The sequence below is a fragment of the Hypomesus nipponensis genome, chromosome 11, assembly GCF_054491055.1.
Source record: "Hypomesus nipponensis isolate SF chromosome 11, ASM5449105v1, whole genome shotgun sequence".
Classification (NCBI taxonomy): domain Eukaryota; kingdom Metazoa; phylum Chordata; class Actinopteri; order Osmeriformes; family Osmeridae; genus Hypomesus; species Hypomesus nipponensis.
In genome coordinates this window covers 17,341,091-17,368,231 of record NC_140371.1, presented here as the reverse complement: position 1 = coordinate 17,368,231, position 27,141 = coordinate 17,341,091, and the positions used below count along the sequence as shown (strand labels likewise).

Below are 27,141 nucleotides of genomic sequence, written 5' to 3'. Positions count from 1 at the left end.
ATCACTGACATATCAGCCCGTATTCGCAACAGCACTAGAGAAAGCATGATTCAAACACTATCAGTCATGTTTCTCCCATTCAGAAGCTTCTGCTTACTGATTAATTTGGTACATGCTGCCACCATGTGGTAATATAATATATATTTGTCAGTGCCAGTGCAAACAAACAGACTGTGTATACAAGCAAATATAATTCTGCGTTGTCTTTACACACACATTGTGTCTGCCAACATGGGTAAATACAAATCATCTCCGAATCATGATCAGTATATCAAAGTCATAAAGAAGCAGAACTTCTCTGATAGTTTGAAGCTGGACAGGAAGAGATTGGGGAAGGGTGAGACTCCTCCTGGTAGGCCACCCTCATGTCCTTCCCATGCACCACCTCCTGCCTGTGGGATGGCTCCAACAGGGGTATGCCACCGTCAGATGCTCCAGACGTTGCACCACAAAGTAGTCCTGGGTGCCTGGTGTCACCGATGGGGTCAAATGCCTCACCCCCGCTGAGCTGAAACAGATACCTCAGAGTCTGAGGAGTTTGGCGTTATGTGGGGAAGTGTCGCAGACAGTGAGATGGCAAAAAGTATTGTCTGCAGACCATAGGCAGCCAACAAGACCAAACAGGATGGAATTCCCTGACTGGGGAGACTGAGACTGTGTGTTTATGAGAAAGAGAGAGACAGAGAACCACCAGCCCAGAGTGAAGATGGGCCAGAACACTGCCCCCTCTGATCCTGTTTCACAGTCAGCTTTAAAGGGGTCTGATCAGACATCTTCTCACAGACACGGCAGACCTTGGATGAGTGAGAGAGACAGCTCCCCATCTTTCTTTAGCTGTGTTCTTCTCTTTGAGTGTGTTCTTATTTCTGTGTGTTGTCTCCAGTGTTTGTTTCTGTAGCAGCTGGACTGGGCTTGCTAGGTGGGCAGCAGAGGAGATAGGGAGAAATTTCTAATCAACAGTACAATGAACATGCTAGTAATCAGTTACAAAATAGCATATCAATTGAAAGGCAAACTTCTCATATTAATTAATTTTTGTATCTGTTATTTCTGTTTTTAAATAAAATGCTGAAATGATTCAGTGGATACGCCACGATGACTGCCAACCACACTATTGCTTTTGGAAAAGTGCAGTTATCACTGATATCACTTTAACAAATAGGTATTTTAAAACTATGTAAAGTTCAAAATCGTTATTTATTATTTAATTATGATAAATGATTAATTCTACATTTATATAGTCAAAATTGTTTGTTCTTGTTGTGTTGTACAATTTTCAGGAAAACAAATGTGGAATGTTTCCCATATTTCCTCTACATGTAGGCACTTGTTCGGAATATTTCTTTTGAAATTCTTTGTTTTATGCGCAAGTGCAAGAAAGTACCGTGAATCCCAGTCTCTGGGTCTGAACAGGGACATATTTTATAACATGGACTAGCCTTAACTATGAAACAAGCCACAACAGTCCTGAACAGCATTTCCGGTTACAAAATAAGAGCATGGACAAAACCTTCTGGAATATGAATTGGGTTGTAAACCAGTTATCACCAACAACAAAGGGTTGTTTCCAAAACTATCAATCAGTTGTCTGGTTGTTTGGGCAAGAAACACGTTTCAGAATGGTGCAAAGTGGTTGACTTTCTTGAGGCGCGCGTCTGGTCCTAATGAAAAGTATTTAATTATGTAGTTTGTTATTTATATTTTATAATGTATCCTTCTATAGTTTTTATAAGAAAAAAATCTCCATCATATAGTAAAGAGTACGTTTTGTTTTATGACCTTTATTTAGACATGTTTTTGAGGAAATCAACCGGAAATGTAATTCCTGTTGCAAAAAACACGACTGCTAGGCAGCCATAGGCGAAAAGCTGGAACTTGTGAGGCTGGAACTGCGAAACGGGAATTACGCGATAATGCACGGAATTCCATAATAATATGTTAATATACAATAATATTTAATAGTGTATGTCTACATCAGCGTAGTACACATGAAAACAAAATGAATGTATCCATTTTCTTGGTCATTTACTTCATTCTTATTATACATAATGTCGTCTCGTACGGTAAGTAATTTGTAGGTAGGCCTACTGTACTAACATTAAGCTAATCTTTCCACTTTACAATGCAATGAACGTTATGCGTATCATAGTTATACATACTGAGTAATAAACTCCTACTTTTCTATGGGCTACAATTTTAAGAAGTCGGCAGTTCTGTGAAGCTTAGCTAACGCTACCACTTGACGTTTTCAGTAGGTTAACCCGGCTAGCTAATACTAACACTTAGCCTACCACTTACGAATATAACAATATAACTAGCTAATACTAACACTTAGCCTACCACTTACGAATATAACAGGTTGTAACAGGTAAACAATAAAATAGTTAATGTCAAAATTCGGGCAGCTAGTTTATGAAGGGGTCTTGTCCTCATATTCAACATGACTCATTATTATTATGAAGTGGTTAAGTGGTTATTCTGAACCAATGCTGGTGCAGGTTTTAGTCACACGCTATGGCAGCCCGACCACAACATACATGGTTCTCAGTTTGCTTTTCATTCCACCACATTGTTTGTGAAACCAACCGTCTGTTTCATAGTAATGAGTCATGATGAACTGGTGTGGTGGGTTAAGTAAACTCCCCCACACATATACTCAAACACACACACAATATACACACAATATACACACACTAAACATGATGCTGGATATACTGGGAATTTAAACCTTGAACCTCCTTATAATTGATTGTAGTAGCAGAACAGCTTGTGAAACAGTTGTTTCCTGTTGCTCTTGTAATTTGAATGAGTGTCATTTATCTGTAAACACCATCTTTTTCATAGCATTTTAACCTATTTATGTTGGGGCTTGCCTCCTACTCTTCCATCGAGGCAGCTTTGGTGAAGTGTGTTAACTGTATGGAGGTCTGTGGGTTTGTTGTCGGACTTGCTTGGCTGTTTCCCATGTCTCTGTGTAACCACACCCTTATGGGACAAGCTTAACAATGAGTGGTTTCTTGTGGTGTTTTACAAAGTGTTTTATACAATAGGAAATTACATCATTGATAACTTCTTGGAATTGTGTGTGTTTGTTTCATATCACAGGATTGTGTTTGTGGTGAGAGGCTTTCCTTTCAGTACGGAAATGTGGTTCACACCTGTCATCCGCACGCAGAACATAACCCGCCTAGGTTTTGATTTGTGAGTGTATGTTTACATACGATACAAGCCCATACAAGATTGGGCTTCTAGGTTAAGGTCGTTTGGATTTGTAGACTAATCATGTTGACAGGAAATGATGATCTTTGCCTTGGTTTTTGTATCTTTTCTATCACATAACATGCATCCTGTGTAACCCAGAGACACAGCCACATTCTCATCAGGCCGTCGCTGGTCTGTCGGAAGGACAGACGACCGGGTTTCAGTTCTCTTTTTCACAAAGTAGCTCCGGTTCTTGAACTGGTTACGTTCAGGATTCTTTTAATCTTGCTGCTGTGTTATTGGCAAACTGTTTATGATTTCTCTTGCCTTCGATTGCACCCAGCCATGGCCATCTCTTCGACTAGTTCCGCGTAGTGTACAGCTTACCCTTTCTCCTGCTGCCTTCTAGCTTTGCCTGAAACTCAGGAGATGACCAAATCGTCACCAAGCATTGTGTTCAGTCCACTGCACCGTTTGTTTCCCCCCTACAATTTCACTTCAACAACATCTTGGCTTCTCCACTGTTGCCTTCTATTACCAGAACGTAACCCATAACATGTTGGTGGAAAAGGGATGTGTGTGTCTGCGTTTGTGATTTTACAATATGGGCCAACTCCAGTGCTGTCAAGTGAATGTCATGACATACATTTTTACTACATTAAACAGTTGGAAATTAAGCAGAAGACATTTTATGTTGTTTTTGTTCAGATTTCTTATTTCCGACAGTATGTTCAGTATTACAATATTTTTGTTCCTGCCCTTTTGGAGGGGTTTGATGTGTCTCCTGCAGAAAAATGTTAGTCAAGGTGGTCGGGTGAGATTTTTGAGATTTTTAGTTTGTTTAGGTTAGGCGGTGGCATACAAAATAGGTTTCCAGTGGTACAAGCCTACCTTCTGCTGGACACTGGAGGGTATAGCAACATGGGGAAAACATTGCACCGTTCAAAAAAAAAAATCCTCTCCCTATAGACAAAACAATAGTAGATGGGTGAAAGCACATGATCCTTTATAGGCTACTGGATTCATTAATCTACTATCTCAACAGTTAGACTATCATCTGATAAGTAAAAATAAAAAGCATTCCTTCTTCCAACTGAAATTCCAATTGACATTGTACTGAAGTTCACTGATTTAACGCTGGCCCTTTTCCTGTCCTCACACAGTGATGGCGGTGGACAATGTGACCCTGGTGTGTCACAACCTGCAGACCGTGGTGTACTGGAACCACAGCCAACCACAGCTGCAGCCTCACTTCGACGTCACCCTACAATCCTACTATGAGGGGTGAGCCATGTTGTTTGTGTATGGAGCGATGCTCTGTTAACTTTAATCCTTTCGACCGTAGCACTGAGCTCATTTAACACTGGACAGTCATTGAGCTTCAGAACACCGCAGCTAAAGTCTTTGGGACACCTACTCAAAAAGTCATTGTTGGTGGTGGGGATGATGATATATGTTATCATCATCCTTCGTTACTTTGTAGCAACATGGCGTCCTTTCTCTCCTTCGCAGCACGCACACGCAGGTGTGTACTGACACCCCAGACTATTACTGCAACGTTTCCGCAGCAACACAGGGAATCATCAGTGATGATTATATCGTCTCTGTGACCGTGTCTGGTCAGAACGAGTCCCAGCATGCATCCACCATCACGTTCAGCTATGATCACCGGTCCCCCTCCAATCTGATCTGTGAGCAGTCACTTTTGTTGCACAATCACACACACACACACACACACACACAATCACACACACACACAATCACACACACACACACACACAATCACACACACACACACAGACAATCACACAAAGATGGTTTGTGTTGTTTTCAGGCTCAGTGGACCTCCCCTTGGTCAACATCTCTGTTCAACCAGATCACCATGTCAAGGTCTACTTCCCCCATCCATTTCACATCTACAAAGAGGCCATTAACCTATCAGATAGGAAAAAGATATTTGACTACGTCATCATCACCAAGGACCAGGTAAGGACCAGACTAACATTTAAGTAAGTAATGGTCTGGCAAGAGGCATAAATCCTCTGTAGAAATGGGATTCAGATGAACAAACAAAACAAAAAACACAGCAGTGCACAGCAGCAAACAAACAGCTGAAAGATGCCAGACTGTCAACTGAAACATCACGTCCAGTTGTCCCTGTCCGGCTGCCACAGAAGCAGATCAGGACCCCAGCAGTGTGGAAGACATAGGCAGTCCTAACAATACATTGGAACAATTTGAATGATCAGATCAAAATGTATTTTAGGGTGGTATGAACGATCTAGCCGCGTAGCTCAGAAAACTGCTTTGCTGTCACCTGACTTTGCTCCCCCCCTCCTATCCCCAGAAAGAACATGGTTTCTCCTGCCACAGCAGACACCATGTATGTGAGGCTCGGTTACCGGCGGAGATGGCAGCAGACAAACACTGTGTGAACATTAAAGGGTTCATGGGTGCCTTAACTGTTACGACTCCTGAGCTCATCTGCACAGACCAGCCTCCACCAGCCAAGGGTGAGATGTTTGTATTCTATGCGTGTGTGTGTTCATTCTACACATTTCTATCCAGATGGTATATGTGCGTGTGCGTATAAATAAACACTGACTTCTTTTGCCCCATTTAGATGCCTCCCTGACCATCCTCTGTGTCCTGCTCCCTGTCATAATAATCCTGACTGCCTGCTGTGTGCTTTACTTGGTCTTCAGAAAATGGACCAAAGTCCCTCTGCCCGAGTCTATAGTGAGTATCAACAGTCACCTGCTGATCTCTTCTTGTTTCCGTGTGTGGGTGTGAGTGAACGTTCCTGTTTGTGTATCTGTGCTTCAGTACCATGTCTTTCTGCACCAGGCCAAGATGCTGAAAGGGGTGAATGGCTACCCAATGTGCGTAGAGGCAACCAACATATCTCCGCTTAGTGAGGACTCCACTAGCCCCTCCTCCGACGGCTGCAGCCGTCTGCTCTCAGTGGAGACCCCCACGACCGACCTCCACCCTGCGCACTCCGACCCCGGCCTCTCGGGACAGCAGACCCACTTCCCCTTCCCCTTCCGCCGGCCTACCCAGGAGGTGACCGATGAGGATGTGACAGCATTACCCCGTGATGAGTCGAGCCTGCGGGGCGAGGTTGAGATGGTAGATGAGGCTCAGTTGGACAGTATGGAAGATCTTCAAGCTGGTTCAGGTTACGAAAGGCGGGACAATATAATAGTCGAGATGGATGCTGGAGACATGGTAGAGGCCTACAAGTGATCTAAACTACTTGCACATGCTCTGTCTTGAAAAGTGGCTCATCATTTCGTTTGTGTATGAATGTTAAAAGCCAGAGGATCATTGAGGGATAATTTACTTTTGTGCTGTTATTTGTACTCAAGCCTTTTGCACACGTGTCCTGGTTTATTCTATTTCAAGACTCTCTGGAAAATAGATCAGATTTTATAAGTGTATCCTTAACAGCTTTGCTAATACCAGTACAATGTATTCGCTTTTCCTTTTTTGTGACATTTTGTAAGCATAAGTGTGTATAATTCTTGATATGTAATATCATTTTTTACCTATCCCATTGTTACTCTATGCATAGTCAAACAAATTATAAAAACAGAGAGGTTTTGTTCCTTGCCATAACAACACCAATTGTACACTGCAAGAAGAAGAAGCAAATGTGCGTGTCATTAAAGTAGAAACACTGGGTACTGAATGAATAGTGTGTTTGACTTATGGGGAAGGAACACAGACACACAGTATGTCCAAATTAGGAAAGAGGGGCCAGATGAGTGTTTGCTGGTCATGTCACGTTACACTTTCAGTATGTTCAAGAAGTGACCTCTGGCAAGAGGCAAACTTTTCTCTGAGGGATTTTTGGACATTCATAAAACACAGATAAAATACCTTGCGAGAATTAAGTGAAATAGATTCGATACCACATTTTATTCATTTAACAGATGCTTATCCAAATTGATGTACAAAACACTGCAAGTTAATCACATAATTAAGGATCAGAAGTGCATTTTACAATGATCATGTTTAGTAGTTCCAACTGCATGCAGCATTGACGGTGGCCCCATCCCCAACCTGCTGTGTCAATGGAGCGGATGGAGCCATTATCATAAACAGGAAGTTTATGAAAGGAAAAGGAAGTGTTTTAAATGTCAGTTTCCCTCCAAGGTATACCTGACACCCACAAAAGGGCACACTGCATCTATTGTGTAAACATGTACACTTCAAGGCAGACACACACATAGCTGTGACAGTCATTTAAACTCTTGCCACATATTTATTTCAACTGGAATCCATAACTAAAGGGAACACGTGTTGGCCTTTTACCTTTTAAGGTCATTGCATCACAGTTAGCTCATGAAAGTTCAATGAGTTAATGGAAACGGCAGGAATGAGGAAGGGGAACTTGAAATGTCTGTTATAAAGGGTATAGAGGTCTGTGTGGCACAGTTGCTCCTACCACCCCAGCTGCTACCATGACATCGCTGCTTCTCCTGGATCTCCTGCTTCTCTGGAGCATCTGCCTTAGCACCTGCTCTGCAGGTAAGACCTTCACCCTGGCTGGCTGGCTGACTCGCTAGCCGAATTGTTGATTGGATGGCAAACTGGCTGGCTGGCAATCAGCTTGGCCTGCACATTTATATTATATGTAGGTTTGATTGAGTCCTACCAAATTGAATTTGTCAGCAATTTACTGTGCGTGTATAATCATATCCATACTTTGTGTCGCCCTTGACTGATTCCTAACCTTGTGTGTTTCTCCACAGAGATTGTCTTTTATGTGTTCTTTCTGTTAGTGTGCTGAGACTCTCGTCTTGTTCCAGGTCCAGGGGATCTTCCATCTCTTTCTCCTCAGCATGTGAGGTTCATCTCACTGGACTACAAAAATGTCCTCCATTGGAATCCACCAGCTGGCTCCAGCAGTGACCTGCACTACCATGTCCAGTGGAAGATGTGAGTCAAACACTGAGAGAATGAGCTGATCCTCAATCAATCTGACGTTGCAGATAACATGCTCACGAGGGTTTATCTTTACCAGAGGCGTGTTCCCTGTGCTTTAATAAGTCTGTGACAAACAGATTCTGTACTGTGTGTCAGCCAAGCCTTAATAGAAGATGTGTTAGGTTGCACTCCTTAACATGCTTGTAGGTTCCTGTGTGCTGATATTTCATGGGATACGGAAATGTGGCCACCTCACATTGTAAACAGAATTTGCATTGTCTCATCCTTTCTTTTTCTGCAGAGGAGATGTTAGGTAAATTGTAATCCAAAGGTGCACGTACTTATCTCCTCCTCTGTGCTCAAGCTATGGGGAGAAGCAGTGGAGGGATGTGGACGGGTGCCAGAGCATCGGCAGGCTGACTTGTGACCTCAGCCAGATGACCTCTGAACCCAGAGAGTGGTACTATGCCCGGGTCTCTGTCTCCAAGCCCGGTAGCCAATCAGCGTGGGTCCTCTCCCCGAGGTTCAACCCCAGCTGGGAGAGTGAGTCAGGGTGGGGAACCAAGCAGATTGGTCATCAAGGAGAGCTCTATCAAGATCCTGCTCTAGATTCATTATCATCTCCCAAAATAACACGTCCCAATAGGCTCCCTTACCAGAAAGGAGTTGGTTCAGCATTTGCAAGGATATTCAAGACGACCAATATAATCTGAGATATAATATTCCAAAATGAACATTTATCAGGTCTTTACGGCCCTCATCTTATCACAATGTCCAAATTTATCATGATCAACTTGAACATTTCATACTAGCCAAGACTAGACTTTAGATTGTATCACACTGGAGTCAAAAAAGATCAGATTCAGTAACAGATTCCCAGACTCTAGAAACCAGGACAAAGATGTCTACGTTGTACTTCACATGAAACACTCGGCAAGGAAGACTGTTTCTCCTGACACGGCTGGTACATCTGAGATGTGTTCTTGGTCTCCCTCCCGCAGCATCTGTCAGCTCACCAATCTTGAGACTGAGCGTGAAGGAGCAAGGCATTGTGGTCCGGCTACGCCCTCCTCGCTCGCCCCTTAGAAGAGCCAACGGAAAGAGAATAAGCATGGCCAAGCTTCAGAGACTGATCTACAAAGTCTACCTCATACCCCCCAATGGAAGAGAGGTAACATTCTGTTAACACTGCATCTGTTAATACACTCTATGTCTCCGAAAACTAAAGGCCTTAGTGACAATGAGAAAGTGATCATGTACTGACCCCAGATGTCCTGTCTCCTTTCTGGCAGGAGGTGTTTGAGGTGGAGGGATGCTCCAAGCAGTTGATGATCCCAAACTTGAGTCCCAGGACCAGGTACTGCCTCCAGGCCCAGAGCATCCAGCCTCTACTGAGACACAGTAGTCCCCGGGGCATCGCCCACTGTGTCTCCACGCATTGACCATGGGAAGACACTCCTCTAGGTATGCACACATACGTACATGTTTGTTTACACAGATCCCTTCAGAAACACACATATATACGGTTCACACCGGGTACTGGGGTGTCATTTTCAGTAACAGCTCTGCAGTCAGAAAAACAAGCGTGTATCCATACAGTGCTCACTTATAGTGGTAAATAAGCACAAGGTCCTTCACCCATGAACAGGTGAAGCTTACATACGTAATACCTGAGAGTCAAGTATCACCCGAGATAGACAGAACAGCTCAGAGGCATTGTCTGAAAGGAGGGTAGAGACACTGAAAGTGTTCAGTGCGTGTGTGTGAGGACCGGTTGGACAGTCTCGGGATTCCCCTCTGGAAGACAGAAAATCCTGCCTTGACAAAGGATTAAAGTATGAGGGGAGAAGTATTAGAGGACAAGAGAGATACTATATCTCCTCAGGGATGGATCCAGATAGGGGACTTATGCCTTTGGGACAATAATTACATCTGACTACTCCCTAACTCACTCCCTTGTAGGGGTATTTATAGATCAGTGACATGAGTACAGTTACCCAGATGGGTATCTGCGGTGGCTGTGGGCCATTCTAATTTCTTTTCTCTTCTTCCTACTTATCCTTCTCCACCAACACCTCTCTGCTCTCTCCCTATTTTCTCTCCTGCAGGGACGGAAGGAGCTCTGGTTCTCAAACAGGAAAAGCCACCAGATATTCTCATGACTGAAGGCACTCATCCGGAAGGATTTAAAAGCTAGCTACCGTCCACTAGAAGTATCTATTTAAATGGCTACAGTGTTGGTTTCATTGTTCAGCTAGCCATGTAGGCTATGATGGCGTGACTTAGTTCCTGGAGAACGGCATCTGCCAGAGATATTGTACGAAGTGGGGAAACTCCTCCTGCGGTAGTTGCAGGTAGATTGTACTTTACAGCTTTAAGAGATTGTCAATGTTTTATTTCCGTTAAGTTCTGCGCTTTTCCTCTATGGAATGATGTTACACTTTTGAATTACCTTTTACAGCACATTGCCATTGGTAAGATAAAACCCAAAACATTGTGCCAGTCTACACCTTCCTTACATAGGGTGACAGATACCACCCATCTGTCCATATAATACATTCTAAATATATATTGTTTTGTTTACGAAAAAAATACACACACGTTTTTTCTTTGTCAAAAATATCCTTGAAGAGATCTTTATTGTGGTTGATTTATACAAGGGACAGTTCTAGAAAAATCTCAGCAGACTTCTCTCAGACGACAGTACAGATCTGACGGTCATACCTGCGTGCGTGCGAGTCATAAACAATAGTCTCCTTCATCCTAGGCTACGTGTGTGTTCTACACTGTATGTTTATCCTCAACACCATCTCTATTGGCCACCCACCAGCCTATACGGAGAGACACACTTCATAGTTATGTTCACATTTCAAAATCTAATACCCCAAGACATCCTTTCAGCACTGATGAAACACAGTTAAGTTATTCTCAGTTTGGGCTGGGTTTGAGTTGTCCCTGTACCTACTGTATGTCGCTCTGGATAAGAGTGTCTGCTAAATGACTAAATGTAACAGAAGGCCCCAGATGGGACTGGGACCATTAGGAGTCCTGCTCACAAAGAAGGTGTATGATACATGAGTAATCAAGAATAACGCATACAAAATAATTCAAATCAACTTAGTCAAAGCAGAAGTTGCCGTAGATTCATCTAACAGAGAGAAGAAAAAAAAAAGAAACTAAAATGAAACACTAATGAGACACAAATACATAATATATACACGGTACTACGTAACAAATCAGCTTGTTTTTATATAAAATACATTTCCGTCAATTTGACTAGTATATCATTTCACAAACCAAACGGTTGGTTAACAACACAGTGTGGATACCAGCCTCTCATGGTGTGTGCAGAGTTGGAGCTTTGGAGAAACAACTGGGGTCTGTTCAAGACAATGGAACCTTCCAGAGTGTTCACAGCAGTAGGAATGTATTGACTTTTAAAAGTGAAGAAGTATGCGTGTCTGTTACTGATCTACAGTACCGCTATGAAGGAAGCTGAAGAATCGCTATGTGCCATTTTTCTCACTGTAGGTTTAGGATCATATTTCAGAGCCAAAAGAGGGAAAGTACTTTAGGCACCGGAGCATACACCAACACTAAGGTTTTTATGAAACTAGAATGAGTACTGCGTCTGATCAGACAGGTTCAACCACACGTACAATACTCATTAACAACATTTGAAAGTATTTGTCATAAGTAAGCCTTTCATTCATTCAAACAATCAAATATGAGCTGTTAACAAAGTACCATTTCACTATTCAAAGTTGTTCAAGATCAGAATCAAACCATATATTTGAGCATTTGATCATTAGGCACTAATGCTACACCTGATTCAGAGAGACACATTGTCAAAGAGCTGCTGATTGGGAGGATGTACATGAAAAATAACCACCTTATTTGGTCAATACTGTCAAACTGTATAATACAAAAACATAGGAATCTCATGTTCACATCTTCCAATAAGTTTATACTTGATAACGTGTCTCTTCCCCATAGTGACCCTCAAAGCATATTGTTGGGAAATAACAAGGACCCCAATACAATCAGGTTATGGGCATGCATTCAAATGGGATCTCAAAGGCAGTGTATTGTACTCTGCAGCAGTAGTCTGTCAAATATACACAACTGACGTGAACCAGCAGAGGAGTATGCAGTTTGCTTTTAACACAAAGTGCTGATTTCAGTAGTACCAAAGAAGCCTAATCCAACAAACATTCATCATTCTTTGTAAACAGTTATCTTTTTTGTAAACAACACAAAATAAAATGGATTTAGGCAGGAGGGTTAATATTACAAGCAATTTTTCCCAAGACATCTGTACGTGAGTACAGAGAAATAGAATTCCATCCTGAATGGAACACATTTTCAACGTCAACTGAGGGGAAACACAGGAAACGAAATTCCAATCTCTCCCTAGGTTTGAGGTTACAGCTGGACTGTTACAGTAGACGATTCAGAATCTCCTAATTAAATAAGGGGATTGAATTATCAAAACAAACTAAAATCCTCCCATTTTGGTACCATTGTACTGCTGCACATGCAAGAACTACTGACTGAACACAACTGAACACATTGTGAAGACATTGAACGTTTGCAATACGTTCACATTGCACAGGGTCTAGCTGTACTGGGTGGAACAATGGTCCTCATAATGGATAGCTTATAATTTTTGTGGAACGTATGCTTTTATGATCTTTGTCAGGCATAAAAGATCATCATTACTACTTTATCGATGCGGTTGTACAATAAAATATTTGTATCCACAATTGCAAAATCAAATTGATATTGGACTTAAGTCTTAGTTCTTTCAGACATCATAGGGTTTAACAAAGTTGAAAGAACCTATAAATCTATACTCAAACTGCGTTTAATTAAAACTAGCCAATAGCAACTAAAAGCCTTGTAAAACAGTGGTATTGCATCCTTCAGTGGAAAGGTCTAACTAGTACTCGTAATTAGTACTCATCCAGTAGTTTTTAACAGTGTTGCAGTTCAATAGTGATAAGACGTTCTGACTGGATGTTCAGTACTAGTCGTTCCAGTGTTCAATTACCCAGTCACCAACTGCCACTCCGGCTGAACATTGTAATCCAGTAAATAGTCTGGTCCAAAACTGTACCCAGGAGATAGATATGCACTTCTCTGACCTGGTAGATTCTGAACACTGTTGCATTGGTCACGTAAAAACAATCAGATAACAGAATAACATAATCACCGACATAAAATCTAAATGGACAAAAAATATTTACAGGCAAAATCATAATTATTTTGTTCAACAATTTTTTTTTGTTTTTTTTGTATGAAGTTGTCCTTGATGTACACCAGTGTGAGTACACATCACAACGTCTCGACCATTCTCCAACAAAACAATGGAACGTATTCCTTCATTGTATGACAAACCTGATGCTAGGGTACAGTCTTCTTATTAAATTACCTATCAACATATACAGATATAAATAAAAGGTGAATGCATGACAGAGATCCTGTAGCTGCAGCAGCAGTGATCTGTGTGCAGGGAGGAGGGGGGAGGGAGGGAGGGCTGCCCTGGAATGGCTGGAGAAGGAGTTTCTGCTCAACTCTGGAAAATTCCCATTCTTGGAACGATTCCGCGTCAGCTCCAGGTGTGTTCTAGAACCCTGGAATGAGGCCGTGTTGTAGAACGCTGGAACTATGGTGTGTTACTACAACTCTGGAACGAGGACAGGCTCTAGAACTCTGAAACGAAGCTGTGTGCTAGCACACTGGAACACGGTGGCGGTGTGTCTGCTTGCCATTTTGTATTCTCGCGTCTGTGTCCTAGCTGTGTTCGACTCGGCTGTGGGGGGGGGGGTCAAGGCAGCTTGGCGAGCCCCAAATCCAAAGCTAAGACAGGAACTCCTTCTCCAGTTCAAAGACAGACGGGCGCCCGGGAGAGCTCTGGATGCGGCAGAGGGGGACGGTGCAGTCCCTCTTCTGGCCCTCCGTGTCCACGTCCAGGAGGGAGCGCCCCCCGCCCCCCTCAGAGGAAAGCACCATGTTGAGGTTGCGCGCGCTCTTCTCACCAGAATAGTGTCCCAGAGAGTAGCTCTTGTTGCGGCCCCTCAGCAGGCCCCAGGAGTGGGGCTTCCCGCGCAGCGACAGGGGCCTGGGCCGGGGCGCCGGCTCCCTTTTCGCGGGTTTGTCTGCTGGACTCTCCTTCTCCTTTTCCTGCTTCTTCTTCTGGGGGGCTACGGCCGGAGGGGCAGGGGTGGAGGGGTGTGAGCTGGACGTACCGTTAGCTAGGGAAAGAGAGCGCCAGATAGAAACAGAGGGCGTGAGAGATGGGAAGAATGTGAGCACTTCATCTTTGAAATGCTAATGGACCTATTCTCTCTGCAACGCTGTGACAGCAGAGTGGACTAATACTTGAGGAAACGGACAGATCTAAGAGAGACTTACTGTTCTGGCTGGCAATCGACTTCTTCCTCCTCAAACGGGAGGCTGTTGAGAGGCTGGAGACTGGTGCTGGACGCTGGGCCTCTGGCTCTGGGGTTACAGGTTGGGCCTTGGCTGTAGTCCCAGTGCTCTGTCCCTCCGGAGGGGACAGGGGGCTGGGGTCGTCTGGCAGACTGACCGAGGGCCTGCTCTCCCCTCCCTCCGTGGAACCCGGCTGCAGCAGACACTTGGTGGAGTGGCATTCCAAGATGGAGGACATGGACAGGAGGTTGACTGGCCCAGGTGTGTTGCCTGACGGCGACAGCCCCGCCTCCTCCTTCCGGGACCGCCCAGGGGGCGGGGAGGTGCTGCGGCGGAAACGCGTGGCTCGCTGGAACAAGCCCTCCTTTTTCTTCTTCTCCTTGTCCTCCCGGAGCTCCGCCTCCTCGGCGGGGGGCGGGGCCTTGAGCGACTCCCGGAGGTCGAAGCCGAGCGCCACGGAGGCCAGCAAAGCACCGCAGCTGTAGAGTACCGTGTCGGTCCGTCGGCGGGCCAGCGCCCTCTTGAGGCTGTTGGTGGGGGTGTGCTGGGGGGTGGTGCTGGCGGAGGAGGTGGAGGTGGTGGAGGGGTCGTCCTGGCTGTCCCCTCCCCCCGCCTCCCCTCCCAGGCCCGGCAGAGCCTGCTCGTCCTTCCACCGAGGTAGATCTATGTACACCTGGTTGGGGAACTTCAGTTGCTTTGGTTTAGAAGAGGTGCCGTCTAAGATTTCTGGAGAGCTTGCCTCGTCCTTGTTGGTCCCTGTACAGGTGGAAACATTGGAGACCCAGCGGAATTCATGAGACGTACATTCACTGTTGCGGATAATCTACACAGTAGGAATGCATATAGTTATTTTTGATGATCCAACTACAAAATACACAATAAAAACTATGTGTATTTAATCGGTTGGTAGCAGACAGTCATGGATGACGACCATGTCCCAGTCTAACCTTGCTCTGCAAACAGAGCCGCGAGGGGCACAGCCTTCTGGCCCTTCAGCAGGCTGGTGGACCAGGGGTTGTTGCCATCCGACAGCGGGCGCACTCTGCCAGGGCCAGACAAACACAAGGACGTCTCATTCCCTCACACAATGATCCGTTTTTTTGTTGTTGGGGTGTTTAGAATTGAGAATAAAACGTTCCACGTAAGAACCTGGACGTGGCGCGTCTCTCACCTCTCAGCGCAAGCGGGCCGGTCCTTGGTCTGCACGGAGGAGGGGCCCCAGGTCCTCCCCTTCTTCTTGATGCCCTTCTTCACGTCCTCAAACTCCTCCTGCTGGTAGTTGGTGCTCCGCCCCCACGTCCTGTTGCTCTCGTCCAGGGTCACTGTAACCACGGGGAGACCAAGTGAGCCAAGGAAACCCTGAGCTGAGGACGGGCTCCTCTAAACGTTCCACAGACACTCGACCAAGTGTTGAATCTGGTCGACGAACCACATCGATAAACGACTTGACTGATTTTCGAACACAAACCTAGCACCCCGATCTTTGGAGTTAATGGAGGGATGCTAAATGAGTTGACGGTGTCTGTGGACCAATGTGTAGGAGTCTGGTCAGTAATTTGTTAGCCAGGCATGGAGCTTTGAGGTGGTATTAAAGTGTTAGGAGGGAGGAATGAAGGGATGATGATTAGAGAAGAGAGCCTCCACCTTCCACGACCACAGAGAAACACAGTCCCTGGACCCGGGTGCGACCCTGAAGACTTCACGTACACTACAACAGCTCATCATCAGCTCAGATGACAGACCCAAATATATATTTTATCATTAGCATTTGCCAAACCATTTAGCATATCGTGAAGTGTAAACTCAGCAAATCAACTTGGTGAAAATCCATGTGTGTTTGGATCCAAAAGGCACAAAAATAGCATAATTCCCTGTTAGTCTGTTCCCGCCCACAGGAATATCAGGTTAGCCAATAAGCGCACACCACACTCCACATCTGGAATGACGTTAATGAGCACACAGGCCCCTTCACAGTGGGAATCCTGCTCTCCAACCAACAGAATCCTTAGCGTGGAGCACAAGTTAGCCTGTGAGCGCACACACAGCAGCTTGCCTGTCTTCCTGACCCCTGTGGAGTGTGTGAGCTCGCTGGTCAGGTCTACGTCCTGGTGATACACATACATACTGTCTCTTCTGACACTCTCGACACGCGAGAACACTGGAGGGAGAAACATAGGCGTGGACTGTACATACATGTTCCACAACATACATCGAATTCATAAAAAAACAAATCCAAAGGTCAAAATGGTGCCTGTTCCCAACAAGCATGTCTTATTGGGTATAGATTATCGTTTTTTTTTTTTGGGGGGGGGGGGGGGCGAGTGACAAACGGAGGTTTGATCCCCATCAGGTTCCAGGCAGCAGGTGTACTTACGCTGGATGGCCCGTAGGCGGGGGATGAGGATGGGGCTGCTGGGGGGGCTGGAGCTGGTGCTGTTGAGGCTCCGCCTCTTGTCCATGGAGGGCGAGGCCTGCACAGTGATCTTGTGCTGGAAGTCTACACACAGAGGAGAGGGAGGGGGGCAGAACTGTAATCCACCTGGAGACCACCATAGGGGATGTACACAGAGATGTAGGGAGCCAAAAGGTATCCAGAGAAACAGCTGGAAAGACATGCCGACAATTGAGGACCAGAAAGAGACACACAGAGTCCATTATACATACATACTGTACACACACACACACACACACACACACCTGAGGGTAGACTGATGCGGTTGCCGTCCTTCAGTTTGAGCCGGCTGCGTTTGAACTTGCCCTTCCTCTTCTTGACGTTGGGCTTGTCCTTGTTGAGCTGGAAGATGAGGATGTTGAGCTCTCTCTCCAGGACGTTGATCTCTCGCTCGGCCAGCTGCTGCTCGCGGCGCTTCAGCAGCTCCTCCTGGGACTTCTGCTGCAGGGCGGCCCGCGTCAGCTCCTCCTCCCGGGAACGCAGCTCCTACAGGGAGCACACAGAGGGGGGTTAGCGGCCGGCATGCGCGACTGGCACAACAGACAGGCAGGCAGACAGACAAACAGACAGGCAGGCAGGCAGGCAGGCAGGCAGGCAGGCAGGCAGGCAGGCAGGCAGGCAGGCAGGCAGGCAGGCAGGCAGGCAGGCAAGCAGGCAAGCAGGCAGGCCAGCAGACAGGCAGGCAGACAAACGGACAGACAACCAGGTACAGGCAGACAGAAAGTTTAGCTTGGACCTAGGATAATTTATGATAAACAGAGACAAACTGATTAGACTGAGAGATTCTGGATGTAAAAGCCTTGGCCACACATGCCACAGAAGCAGCAGAGAGATAAGCCCCTCTCTTCATATTCCCAAAGCTGCTCCAGTTATCATTCTTCTCAGCAGAGAGAATAATCCCTCCAGAATGACATCTACAAATCTGCTTCACAGGCCCACCCAGGCACACATTATCCCTCTGCTGAGTTGAAACAGTGTTGTCATTTGTTAGAGGACATAACTACAGTACATCATAAAACAAGAACCTTGTCTCAAAGGTTTATCGGAAAGCAGGCCTAATTACAGGTAACTGAAATGCCGTCAGTTATTTATTTATAAGTAAATAACAGGAAGTGGGCAACTGTACATACTTATTAATGTATGTCAGCAATATGAGTTTGAGACACAACTAGTGTTGTGCTTAATCATCCAGCTGAATGTGCAGAAGCAAGCTCCTTCTCTTGGCATCCAGCATTAACAAATCCCATTTAGCCTAACGAGAGCTGACTTAGGAGGAAGCAGCTTATGGTCTTAACGAAGGGAAACGCTGAAACCAGTCCAGGGCTAATAGTTAGCTTTGTTAAACACGCGATTAGCTCAGCTACAGAGGGTAGCCAATTAAAAGAAAAGCCGATCAGATCACTCCCATGGCTACCCTTTTGGCTGGAGTGGTGTTCTCTTTGCTGACACATACACACACACACACACACACACACACACGTACGGATGGTTAACCCATTTAGACTGGTCTGACCTTCCCTAACACGTCCACCTCACACATCTGTGCCTGTGGTAGTAGTGGGCAGATGTCACCTTCTCTTTGGTGCGGAGTTCGTCGAACATCTCCTGGATCTCCACCCTCCAGTCCTCCTGCATGGAGTGGAAGGAGTCCTGGGGCATGGTGGCCATCACGGCCTCCTCGATGGCACTCAGCTGCTCCAGGATGCAGGCAAACGAGGGACGCACGTGAGGGTCCTGGTCCCAGCACTCTGCAACGCACAGCAGCGCACAAACACACTCGGTATCTTCAGTCTCCAAACGTGTTCAACTGGAGGTTTGAGCCGACACCCTCCTGATTATTTCACCCCATCCTGGATTGATTCCACCTCTGTAATCTTGTGGCTGCAGCCTCCCCGCACTATAAACATGCGTAAGGGGATTGCTAAAGAGAGTGTTAAGTACAGCGCGAGTTGTGACTGAGAGCTTACCTTCCATCAGCTTGGCGAAGGGTTCGGGACAGGTGGAGGGGATGGGAAGGGTTAACTTGTTGACGGCCACACCGTAGGCCACTGCCAGGCCGTCTATCCCCCGGTACGGCACCTCGCCCGTGAGCAGCTCCCACAGCAGAACACCGTAGCTGAGGGGAGAAACCAACGAACCATCAACACACACACAGTGATACACCCGCAGCAACTCCTTCAGAGTCATATTCATGAGTTTTTCCCTACAAAACTTGGGGGACTCCCGAGTTGGTGCTCACCTCCAGACATCGCTGCCCTTGGAAAAAAGCGAGGACTTGATGACCTCTGGCGCCATCCAAGAGTAGGTGCCTGCGGCGCTCATCTTGGTGGTCTTGTGCCACTCCCGCGCCAGGCCGAAGTCCGTGATCTTGAGCGTCTTCCTGCCGATGTCATCGTTCTCTATCTTCTCCAGTAGTAAAACTGGTGTGGGGGTGGGGGTGGGGGGTTGGAAAAAAATGAAAAACAGAGGAGAGACAAAACAGGAAAAAGGAGTTGAAACAGGGAAGATGTTGGTTGAAAGAGAGGGAGGGTTGTGGCCAGGTGAGGGGGTAACATTGGCAGGACATCTGCACGCCAGGAGCAGAGTATGCACTTCTCCATCCATCTCCATAGTGGTGCGGATGACATGATTATAATAGGCCTGTCCTTGGATCTATAACATTCTTCACATGAAAGTCATCAGGAGCCACCAAGCCTGTCTGTAAGGCAACACCAAACATGCCTGCTTTCATCCTTTAGGCATTAATAAGCACCACAAGGTATCAGGTGGTTGCAAAGAATTGTAGCCTTCTTTACGGTAGACTTCAACTGATATATTCATTCCTGTGCATTCAAACCACTTGTTTTGTGTTACTCCTTTAAAGTATAACAATATAAAAAATGCAGTGAGACCTATCGGATTACCCTGCCTTTGGTTCAGAAAATGAGAGGAGATGTTTGGATACATGTGTGTCAGTGTATGAGAATGTGTAACAGAACCCAATAAGAAGTTAGTCTGTCTGAAATCCCCTATCAACACTCCCTGACCTTGGCTCCTCCAGTCTCAAGACTCCCACAAGGCCAGGGCCAACACACACACTTTTCATATTTGATGTGCGTCTTTAATAAACAAATGAACTTTTTGTGGGGGACTCGTTCCAGTGTTCCCATGGTCAGAGTGTTGATAGTTAATAATCCTCTAGTCTAGAGTTTGGCTTGTGCAGAGGCAGATAAGCGCCACCAAGTGACCTTGACTCCTGCCAAAACATACCAGGCCAATAGCAGAATGGGACTTGAAGCAGTCAGCGAGCTGACCAATGAGAGAGGACAACAGAAAACCCATTCACACACCTGACCAGAGAGAGGAGGCTATTGGTTCTGTCCCTACATAGGAGGAAGGGGAGGGAAACTATGGCAAAACTGAGCTGATTTTGTTACTAAGCAGAAGTACAGTTCCCCTTTGATCAAGACTAAAAGCCTGTTCTAACCGAAACTGTTATTACATAGCCAAAGCCCTGAAATAATTGAAGCAATTATGTTGATTTGGCGAAATTGGTTGATGAAGTGTCACATAAAAATGTTTACATCCTTGGAAATATCTAAGCATCTTGGAGAAATTGTGTGTTTGTTGTGGGTGAAATGGGTTAACATCCCAAAGTCTCAGTCCCATTAGTACTGTCACTGACAGGATTTACAGTCCACTGAGTGGGAATGTGACAATAGACATTCCATTCCAAACAGGTTCCACCTGTACGAGAACTTGGAACGAGGAATAACAGCTCATTGCGGTCTCCACGATTCCATGGATTCCTAACCTTTATTCAACATTGATACGTAGGGTTGTTGAAGGTGAACCCTAACTACCATTGATGTACAGCCTGGGTCCTTGTTCCCATCATGGATATGCTGACAGCCCCAGCCCCTCCCTGACTGATGGTCAAACAGGGTAACAGGAACCGGCTGGCCTTTATGTTCGCCTAGTGCCCCTGGCCCGCTCCGCTTCCCACCACTGTGGCTGTCAGCCCCCGATGGGAGGCTGGGAACTGGAGCTGAGCTGGGGCTTGGTGACGACACCCATGCTTCTGAGGCGGGGGACACCACAGAACACAGCCGCAGAACACAGCCGCAGAACACAGCCCCAGGACACAGTCCCAGGACACAGTCCCAGGACACAGTCCCAGGACACAGTCCCAGGACACAGTCCCAGGACACAGTCCCAGGACACAGCCCCAGGACACAGCCCCAGAACACAGCCCCAGAACACAGCCCCAGGACACAGTCCCAGGACACAGTCCCAGGACACAGCCCCAGGACACAGCCCCAGGACACAGTCCCAGGACACAGTCCCAGGACACAGTCCCAGGACACAGTCCCAGGACACAGTCCCAGAACACAGCCCCAGGACACAGCCCCAGGACACAGCCACAGGACACAGCCCCAGGACACAGCCCCAGGACACAGTCCCAGGACACAGTCCCAGGACACAGCCCCAGAACACAGCCCCAGGACACAGTCCCAGAACACAGCCTCAGGACACAGCCCCAGAACACAGCCCCAGAACACAGCCCCAGAACACAGCCCCAGGACACAGCCTCAGGACACAGCCCCAGAACACAGTCCCAGGACACAGCCCCAGAACACAGCCCCAGGACACAGTCCCAGGACACAGCCCCAGCACACAGCCCCAGGACACAGTCCCAGGACACAGTCCCAGGACACAGCCCCAGAACACAGCCCCAGCACACAGCCCCAGGACACAGTCCCAGGACACAGTCCCAGGACACAGCCACAGGACACAGTCCCAGGACACAGCCACAGGACACAGTCCCAGGACACAGCCCCAGGACACAGCCCCAGGACACAGCCCCAGAACACAGCCCCAGGACACAGCCCCAGGACACAGTCCCAGGACACAGCCCCAGGACACAGCCCCAGGACACAGTCCCAGGACACAGCCCCAAGGACAGGCGTTTGTCAAGGGGAGTGGACACACTACCTTGGACTGACACACTCCAAAATGATTTCTACTCCCGCTTTCTCAAGACTTCAGATCAGGTCCCCCCCTGAGTTTTTATCCTACACCAAACATCGTACAAACTTCAAGGGGAAATGACACTGCTCTTGCAATAGCTAGGCCTATGTCCTGTAACAGTGTAGTATCATCAGTGGAGAAGACCTTGATGGTCTACCTGGTAGTGGTATGTGGTGGCAGATTGTCTAAGTTAACTACAGGGATCAAACCCTTATCTCCAACTAGCGGTGTCAAGTATCAACCATTAGACCAGGAGGGAGTTCTTCTAACTCCAAGAGATGAGCCTCGCAAACTCATCCTGAGAATGGTTCCAATACAAACCACATCCACAGCAACAAACACTGCTGGCCTGCGTCAGGTTTCACCAGTTGTTTGGCCCTTCTCCTTTTCACAGTGTCTGACAATAGACCTTGCTGCCTTAGTGGCCCTAACAAAACACTGAAAGCATCCTCACTCTTCCTTTCACCCTTGTCCTTTCTCTCTCCGGAGAGACGGCAGTAACTGTCTGCGCTCTCAATGGGGACCGACGGCAGGGGAGAGATTCAGACGTTGCCTTGCAACATGTAGTCATGCTTCTTTAACTGCTGACGAAATAGAGAGAGAAGATGAAACAATAAGGGGAAAAACATGCTCACATTCTAACAGGACACTGACTGTATTGTTAGGTGGTGTTTTTCTTCATCACCGCGTGGCATTCTAGAACAAACACGCATGCCTGACATTCTTGCAACCCAGGATCCGTTGGGCCCGAAACTATAAAATTGAAGCATGTTATGAGGGCTGGCGTCGGGCCAGGTTTCAGTGTGGCTGCCATTGGTAGTCTCGGCCTGCTCCTAGTTCCAGCTACCTGGCTGCGGTCCCTCTGCACGACTGCTCCGTCCTCCCGTCTCAGTCCCGGGGATGGAGAGGGAGGGGAGGAAGTGAGGACTTACCCTGGTTAATAATAAAAGAGTTGCAGCTCTTGAGGAGATTAAATATAATGAAAACAAGGCTCTGGGACCCTGCAGTCGAAGCATTCTTGTGGCTGCAGTCACCTAGCAACCAGTGCTTGACCACTCCATTGTGCAAACTTATGTTAAGCTTTTGGTCCTCATTAGCCACATTCCTCCTGGGACGGAGGAATTAACAGATTAACTACAACACAAAGACCTGACAATCTCTCTGACTTCGACATATTCCCCCTTAATGTTAATCATTGACCAAATAAATGTAGGCTGTGTGTGTACTCAATAAAGTGTAGGTTGATAAATGAGTTTGGCCAGTTGGGAGGGCATGAGGCAGTTGGCAGTGACTGTGCGTGTGCGTGTGTGTGTGTGTGCATGCGCACCCTAAATTTGCCCTGGTCAACAATGTCTGGTAAAGACTAGCCTGGACAACAATGCTCCCCACAGATGTTAAACTTTCTAAGCTGCCCTCCGATTGGCTGGTGAGCTGATTAGCCGGGGCTTAGCTATGAAAAAACAGTGTGCAGTCTTGGCTAGGAGGGGGTGCCCCTGGCCGACTGTCAAGGTCCGCTCAAAATGTTTGCTCCTAAACAAACGTGTAATTTCATCCACTGTGCGTGTGTTGGCATTTGTAGATGGTCTACAGATGCTTCGATCTGCACCTGAGACCGAGTCCACTGGCTAGGACATGGATGGTGGAACTATTTGAGGGGAGGCTGCATTTCCAATTAAAGTCAGCGAGAAAGCTATATTGTCTGCAAGTCGCAATGGAGTGGCAAGACAAACAAACTGACTGGTGTTAGGAATGGGTGGTGCCTGTATTTGTGTGTGTCTACTTAACCCAACCTGATTAAGTGAAAGAGTAATTTTCCTTCTGGCATCTTCGTTATAATCTAACAACAGTCGATGGTCTTCAATGGGTAAAGTGCACTTTGCAAAGGCACGATAATCTGACTTCTACCCCTCTGGATGAGAACTGTCAATATGACCCACAGATCAGATTATCAGTCCCACAAGCAGCATGTGTGCCTGTGGAATGCACCTCCAGGTAACCTGCCTAGTCTACCCCAATACAAGGTTCACCATCCGGGAACTCCACAGCTGATAAGACCAGCTACTATCCACATACCAAAGTGGAGGAGATACCCAACTTTGTGTGGCAGACAAAGTGCATGCATGCAAAAAAGAAAAACTTGAATAATAAATAACACCCAGCGCTTTGTTATTTATAGAGGTGTGTGTGCAACAGGAAACCCCACCAAAGTCTGACTATATTGACTAAATATGGACAAAATAACTAGTCCCTAAGCCGGCCTACATTACACTTTTGTTTGACACTGGCATTGTGCTACTTACAGTTTGAACTTTTCAATTCAAATTGTCTATTTATATTTCCATCCATGTTGCCCACTTCCAACATATCTTAGGCATGATAAACCATGGTAAAAACAAGTAGTTTATTGACCTCAACCTAATCTGATTCACTGTTAGTCAGAGCGGAGCATGTGGTGATGAGTTGAGGGCCAGGATGGAGGGTGGGTGTTCTCAAGGTCTGTATTTGAACAACATGAAGTGTCCAGCTGAGCAAATTCTGACCTAATTTCACATCCTCTTGTGGGCTCCCCCCCCCCCTCCCCATCTCATAAACACACCATGTCTCTCTCTAGATACTCTCACATATTAACCCATTTCTTCATCCGGCCTGCTCGTTTCACTCTGTAACACTCTGTCCCTCTCTCTCAAACAGACACACACACACACACTTACTGCATCACAAATGACAAACACAACAATTGTAAAGATTTAAACATAGCTCTTTCAAACTATAGCAGGCCCATTCACAGGAATCAATTTGAGAAGCATTGACAAACAGCTGGAATGGTGAAAGGTTGTGGAAGACTGCTGGGAGGAAACAGCCCCATAAAGACTGCCATCCTGTCATGAAAAACGGACCTTGTAGGTTACTTGTAATGGCCAGTAATGTGAGTTGTTTGAACCCCACAATACCATCAAACTTTTCAATTAAATAAAATCCATGCATGGGATGACAAGGAATGTGAGGTTGGTTTATCAATAGGTTGATTCATCTTTAAAATGTAGTAAACTCATCTTATGATGAGACTGAGGTAACCCACTCCATGCATGTGTAGGCTATCTAGTATGACAGTGTATTTATGTCGAGAATGTATACCCACATAAGGTAGACTATATACACTCATCTAACAATAAAGTAAGTTAGGATGTTAAATTGGGCTGGGGTCGGAGTAACAGAGAAACGCTTACTGTTGCTTGATTTCAGATCTCGGTGAATGATAGGCACCACAGCCTCCTCGTGTAGGTAGTGCATGCCTCGAGCGATCTGTACCGCCCAGTTGACCAGAATGTGAGGGGGGATTTTGCCGCTTGTCAAAGCCCTGTTCAAGGTCCCTCCACGCGCATATTCCATCACCAGACACAGGTTCGGCTCATCAAGACAGACCCCTTCCAGTTTTATAATGTTGGGATGTTGAAGCATAGAAAACAGTTTTGCCTCTTGCTTCACACCGTCTGCCGCTGCTGTGATGTCCTCATCGGGATCTTGCCGGGCTGCCTTCACAGCAACTTCTTGATCTTTCCATGTCCCTCGGTATACTTTACCGAATCCACCAACACCAATGATTTCTTCTAAAACCAGTTCAGTGAAAACTATTGGAACAGGAGCGATGGGGACACGTTCCCGCACCCCCACCGTGCCACCGGCGGGAAGTCTGTAAATAGCAGGTTGATAGGTAACATAGTTTGCAGGGAAAATCCCCACTCGATGGTTAATTTTACCCGTCCACCATCCTTCATCCCCTGATATCGCTGCGTCCTTAGAGAGTACTTCCACGACATCCCCTTGTCGCAGACTGAGTTCGTCTTCTCCGGTACCATCGTAGTCGTAAATGGCAGTCCAGAGCGAGCGGGGACACAGCGGAGCTGAGTGAGCCCAAGCCCTTGCGGAGGGGGACTCCGTCCAAGCATGGTCTCCACTGCTGTGTGGCCGCCCGTCACCGTTTGGGGAACCGGCCAACGAGACATCCATTTCTTGGTGACTGTAGCCGCACCATATGGTGCACAGCTGTTGATTCAAAATCTACCCTAAAATGATAACCGACAACTACACTTTTTCAAAAAACGCATTAGCCGAGTTTGTGCGAAGCCCAGGGCAAATTATATCGCCACGGACTGAGCAAGAGGGGGGGATGTACGGCCCTGGGTCGTACGTGTTCCAAAGTCCTGTGCTGCCTGCTATGAGCGAGCGAGTCAGAAAGTATCTAGATAGCTTGCTTGAAATCCACGTCGCCACTCTGTAAAAGGTGCCTTTGTGGGTCAATACTGAAACCCAGCTAACTGCTTTGAACTTTTTTTTTTACTTCATATTTCTACCATGAGAACAATGTTTTGTTTAGGTAGCCTACTTAAACTTGTCTTTCCTTGGTCCATAGGCAAAAAACATCTGATTAAACAACCTGCAAGGGTTTTTTCAAGACTTTAGCTATCTCTGCTAGTACTATCGAGCTATGAGGTTTCTCAGGTGCTACAAGATCACCTGTAAGATCCATTAAACTAACACACTCCGTTCATGAACGACGATACGATCCAATAACATACCATAGAAACATATTCACTTACTGGCGTCAAAGTTCTGTCTGTTTGCCTGCCAGTTGACTAGTTTACGTTACAGTTAAATCGCATTCCAAACCTTTAGCTCCCCGTAGCTTAGCTAGCCTTGTTAGGTCAGCCCATTTGACTGCACACTGACACTTGAAAACTTTGAAAACAAGTTGGGCATTTCTTTGCCAGGCTGATTTCTTTTCATTGCGTAATTATAAAGTCTGAGAGCAGAATCCACCGTTTAGTTGCAGAATAAGAACCCAAAAGAAAAGTTCCAGCAACTTTGATCAAAACAGTCCACAGGCGACGCCATCGTTCCTAGACTGTCGGACCCTGGCCGTGGGATGCTTAGCTGCATGAGCTACACCCTGATTGGTGACTTTACCCCCATGTGACTTGAAAAGGAACAGTGGGACAGGGCAGGGAGGAGCATCCCTTGGAAACGTGAAAGGAGAGCGCGCCTTTAGAGGAATTATAGCAATGAATCGAGAATGACAAATAAAAATGGAACACACACACACACAATAT

The 27,141-nt window shown here is 46.4% G+C and overlaps 3 protein-coding genes across 4 annotated transcripts; 2 read left to right on the top strand and 1 right to left on the bottom strand.

Annotated features, from left to right (window-relative positions):
* The first annotated feature begins 1,844 nt into the window (after positions 1-1,844).
* On the top strand, positions 1,845-6,895 carry ifngr1l (interferon gamma receptor 1-like). Its single transcript, XM_084667282.1, has 7 exons — positions 1,845-2,063; positions 4,365-4,485; positions 4,714-4,892; positions 5,036-5,187; positions 5,549-5,714; positions 5,825-5,940; positions 6,049-6,895. The coding sequence occupies exons 1-7, from the start codon at positions 2,000-2,002 to the stop codon at positions 6,448-6,450; spliced, it is 1,200 nt and encodes a 399-aa protein (XP_084523408.1). The 5' UTR covers positions 1,845-1,999; the 3' UTR covers positions 6,451-6,895.
* Positions 6,896-7,670: 775 nt separating this feature from the next.
* Positions 7,671-10,725, top strand: il22ra2 (interleukin 22 receptor, alpha 2). Its single transcript, XM_084709034.1, has 6 exons — positions 7,671-7,737; positions 8,019-8,148; positions 8,501-8,679; positions 9,138-9,307; positions 9,429-9,600; positions 10,245-10,725. The coding sequence occupies exons 1-5, from the start codon at positions 7,671-7,673 to the stop codon at positions 9,576-9,578; spliced, it is 696 nt and encodes a 231-aa protein (XP_084565160.1). The 3' UTR covers positions 9,579-9,600; positions 10,245-10,725.
* A 636-nt stretch (positions 10,726-11,361) lies between these two features.
* map3k21 (mitogen-activated protein kinase kinase kinase 21) lies at positions 11,362-26,506 on the bottom strand. 2 transcript variants are annotated; one of them, XM_084709032.1, is made up of 11 exons: positions 25,261-26,506; positions 19,263-19,443; positions 18,991-19,139; positions 18,596-18,771; positions 17,269-17,509; positions 16,946-17,068; positions 16,625-16,729; positions 15,743-15,893; positions 15,519-15,613; positions 14,554-15,327; positions 11,362-14,393 (listed from the first exon to the last, which is right to left on the bottom strand). In XM_084709032.1, the coding sequence occupies exons 1-11, from the start codon at positions 26,039-26,041 to the stop codon at positions 13,999-14,001; spliced, it is 3,171 nt and encodes a 1,056-aa protein (XP_084565158.1). In that variant the 5' UTR covers positions 26,042-26,506; the 3' UTR covers positions 11,362-13,998. The 2 variants fall into 2 exon arrangements, with proteins under 2 accessions (XP_084565158.1, XP_084565157.1); XM_084709031.1 differs by lacking the exon at positions 16,625-16,729.
* Positions 26,507-27,141: the final 635 nt, after the last annotated feature.